The sequence below is a fragment of the Neltuma alba genome, unplaced genomic scaffold (genome assembly GCF_004799145.2).
Source record: "Neltuma alba isolate B1F8T4 unplaced genomic scaffold, ASM479914v2 tig00010280_pilon, whole genome shotgun sequence".
Taxonomy (NCBI): Eukaryota; Viridiplantae; Streptophyta; class Magnoliopsida; order Fabales; family Fabaceae; genus Neltuma; species Neltuma alba.
This window is the reverse complement of record NW_021635203.1, coordinates 1,723,679-1,727,347: the sequence shown is the minus strand read 5'-3', so window position 1 is coordinate 1,727,347 and position 3,669 is coordinate 1,723,679. Positions and strand designations below refer to the sequence as shown.

The 3,669-nt window shown below is 40.3% G+C and overlaps 1 protein-coding gene across 1 annotated transcript; it reads right to left on the bottom strand.

Annotated features, from left to right (window-relative positions):
• Positions 1 to 484: 484 nt before the first annotated feature.
• LOC114755523 (uncharacterized) lies at positions 485 to 1,133 on the bottom strand. The gene is made up of 3 exons (XM_028944410.1): positions 968 to 1,133; positions 678 to 820; positions 485 to 589 (listed from the first exon to the last, which is right to left on the bottom strand). The coding sequence occupies exons 1-3, from the start codon at positions 1,131 to 1,133 to the stop codon at positions 485 to 487; spliced, it is 414 nt and encodes a 137-aa protein (XP_028800243.1).
• Between the last annotated feature and the right edge of the window lie 2,536 nt (positions 1,134 to 3,669).

The following is a 3,669-nucleotide window of genomic DNA, read 5'->3' as shown; positions in this document are numbered from 1 at the left end:
CTAAAATTTGCCCCTTAATTTATGAGTTTTAGGGAATGTAAATTCTTCCTTTATATTCCAGGATCCCTTCCTGGGTTATCACAAAATCCTTCTTCTCATTTCTCAGCACCTTCGCTTTAAAAATATCAGCCAATTGATCTTTCTGTTAGGCCTCTTTTATTTGTTCAATGATTTGTGCTTCCATTTTTGTAATACCAATCTGGCCCACAATTAGCTATATCTGGCCGATGAGCTCCTAATCTCAGGTATGTTCAATTAACTCTTATTCCTTTATCATCAGCAATACAACCTGTACTATCTTCCGGCTTAATGTATTTGCTACCATGTTTGCTTTTCCTGGATAGTATTTAATTTGATAATTGTACTATTTAAGCAATTCCATCCATCTCCTCTGTTTCATGTTAAGTTCCTTCTAGTCCTGCAGGTACAAGAGGCTTTTACGGTCACAGTATAGTTCAATGGTTGCTTCATATAGATAGTGCCTTCAGATCTTTAAGGCATATACAATCACTGCCAGCTTAAGGTCATGTGTAGGATAGTTCCCCTCATGAGTCTTTAACTGTCGTGAGGCATAAGCAACCACTAGACCCTGCTGCATCAGCACACATCCCAATCCCTGCTTACTCATATTTTGTATACACCATGTATGGTAACATAGGATTGGGGATTATTAGTACAGGAGTCAAAGTCAACTTCGGCTTCAACTCTTGGAGGCTTGCCTCACACTTGGCATTCCAACTAAATAGTTGGTTCTTCTGAGTGAGCTTGGTCAGTAGTAAGACAATCTGGGAGAAATCCTGTATAAACTTCCTATAGTACCCTGCCAGTCCCAAAAAGCTTCTCACTTCCATTAATGTCTTTGGCCATTCCCAATTCAATACTGCTTCTACCTTACTTGGGTCTACTGCTACTCCGTCTTAGGTAATCATGTGGCCCAAGAACTTTACTTTATTTAGCCAAAACTCACATTTGCTCAACTTGGTATACAATTGCTTTTCTGACAATGTGCCCAACACAATTCGCAGATGCCATTCATGTTCCTCTGGTGATTTAGGATACACTAGGATATCATCAATGAATACTACTACAAACTGACCCAAGTATAGGTAGAAGATTCTATGCATATAATCCATGAATATAGTAGGTGCGTTTGTCAAACCAAACGGTATTACCAAAAATTTGTAATGTTCATACCTCATTCAAAAGGCAATTTTTAGGACATCTTCTGCCTTGATCCTCAACTGATGGTATCCTAATCTCAAGTCAATTTTTGAGAATACAATGGCTCCTGCCAGCTAATCCAGCAAGTCATCAATTCATGATAATGGATACTTGCTCTTGATCATTACTTTGATCAACTCACAGTAGTCTATACATAACCTCAAGCCACTATCCTTTTTCTTCACAAACAAGATTGGTGCACTCCATAGGGATACACTGGGGTGTATGAAACCTTTCTCCAAAAGCTCCTCCAGCAGTTTCTTCAGTTCTACCATCTTATTCAGAGCCATCTGATACGAAGCCTTTGAGATTGGGTTTGTTCCTGGTACTAAATCAATAGTTAATTCTATTTCTCTTTCAGGTGGCAATCTGCTAATCTCTATTAGAAACACCTCAAGGAATTCCCAGACTATTGAAATATCTAAAATTCCTTCCTCCATCTCTACTTTTATCGAGAAGAACACCATATAACCCTAGCAACCTTGCCTCAACCACCTAACTGCCTGGGCCACCGAAATAAAGTTCAATTTCACTTCCATCGAAGGGGTCAATACTCAGGTAGGAAGGATCAGTGTTTTGTTTTTACAGTTGAGGAGGACATTTTGGGAAGACAACTAGTTTAAGCTAAGGATTATATCAATATCACAAAAATGCATGCATATTAGGTCTAACATAGTGCAATAGTAGGCATACTAGACAATGCAATTTAAACAAATAGCAGAAGTTAAAATTTTTATTCTTATGGGAGAGGAAAAACACAAATCATACATCAATATATCAAAAGCAAGACCTAAGCGCCTAGTGCAATCATACGATATAAATGAGTGGCTGGTACCCGAGTTAAACAAAGCATCCACAAGGTAACTATTCACAGTAACCATACCTTGGGATCATCTCAGGTGACTTATGAGCCCCTTCTCAATTAAGGGCAAACACCCTGCTCCGAGCCTGAGATCTTCTTGTGCTGTCAGCACCTTACAGGTACTCCCTAGCAAAGTGTCCGGGTCATCTGCATCTGAAGCACATGTTCTGACCCCATTGTGTACGGCCTATCTCTATAATTTCAGCCACAACACTTGCGTTCCCTTCCTTGATGAACTTTTTCTACTCCTTGGTAGATATTCTCTACACCTCCTCATTGGGCTCCCTACCTCGATTTCTTACTCCAATTGAACCTCTCTGTTTTCTTGACCTGTCCTTGTCCCTAACTTCTCAGCTCGTAGGGTTGCCTTAGCCAGCTCTGTATGATTCTGGCTATTCTCGGTGATACGACAGACTTCTACTACCTTATTGAAGACTTCCAACAGCTACGGGGCCACCTTTTTCCTTAACTAGGGCTTTAGCCCCCTGATCATCTTTTTCGTGAACCAGCATTCATCGTTCATATGCTGTAGGTAAGTGGAGTACCTGGATAACTCAATGTACCTTGCTAGATACTCATCAAAAGGTTCATTCGCAACTTGTTTTATGGTAAGGAACTATGCTTCTTTCTCCTCCCTCACAGATCAGGAAAAGTATTTAAGGAAAAATTGGTCCTTAAACACTTCCCATGTAATAGGGGTTCCATTGGCCTGTAGGACCAGCTTAGTATTCTTCTGCCATCTGTCGGCTTCCCCTTCAAACTTATAGATTACCATCTGAGCCTTCCTCTCAGATGGACATTCCATGATATTGAAAACATTCTCTAGCCGAGTTATCTAGTCCTCAGCCACTTGTACATCAAATGTTCCCTCAAAAGCAAGAGGGTTGTGTTTAGTAAACTTAACAATCCATTGCTGCAGTGTGTCAAGCTCTGTAATATGCTGAGGTCTCACAGGAGTGGTTTTCTATGGTTGCTATGGTGGTACGAGTTGGGCTGTCCCGGCTATTCCTTGCCTAGGCTGCTATAACTATGCCAGTGCTACTGCTACTGCTATAGCTATCATAGCACCTCTCTCCTGCTCTTGCCTAGCTTATGTGGCTTGTATCTTGGCCATAGTTCTCTGCTGTTCCTCTAATCTTTCCATAATTCTTTGTATTGGGTCAACAGGGGGTCCTGATGACTCTCCCCTTGTCCTAGCTTCCCTTCCTCTTAATCCTCATCTTGCTCTTACCATTTTGTTGTTTTCGTCTTAACTACAAGAGGAACAGAATCATCATTTTACATAAAAGACACTTTATATTGCTTTTCTATTCACAATTATACATATATGGTACAGTCAGCAAAACACGGTTCAAGTATCCGCACAACCTACCACAACTATCTAATATATTATATATTCATCCATATTCACAACACAGTGTCAGAAAAAGGAAATGTAATGAGAATAAAGATCTCCAAGTCATCAAGCAACTGATAGAAAGTACGTGATATGGAGCGGCCACAAATCTTCTAAATCTCATTTAGCCAAACTCTCATTCTTGGTAAAGTGTCTATCAGTGCTCAGCTCCAAAGAGCATCACCAATAC

Excerpts from the sequence above, each read along its gene's own strand:
- LOC114755523 (XM_028944410.1), bottom strand. The coding sequence starts at position 1,133 with ATGGATTATATGCATAGAATCTTCTACCTATACTTGGGTCAGTTTGTA. Across the intron at positions 821-967 it reads GTATACCAAGTTGAGCAAAT|GGTACTATAGGAAGTTTATA; the intron begins GTGAGTTTTGGC and ends TGGGACTGGCAG. Across the intron at positions 590-677 it reads CGAAGTTGACTTTGACTCCT|GGTCTAGTGGTTGCTTATGC; the intron begins GTACTAATAATC and ends CTGATGCAGCAG.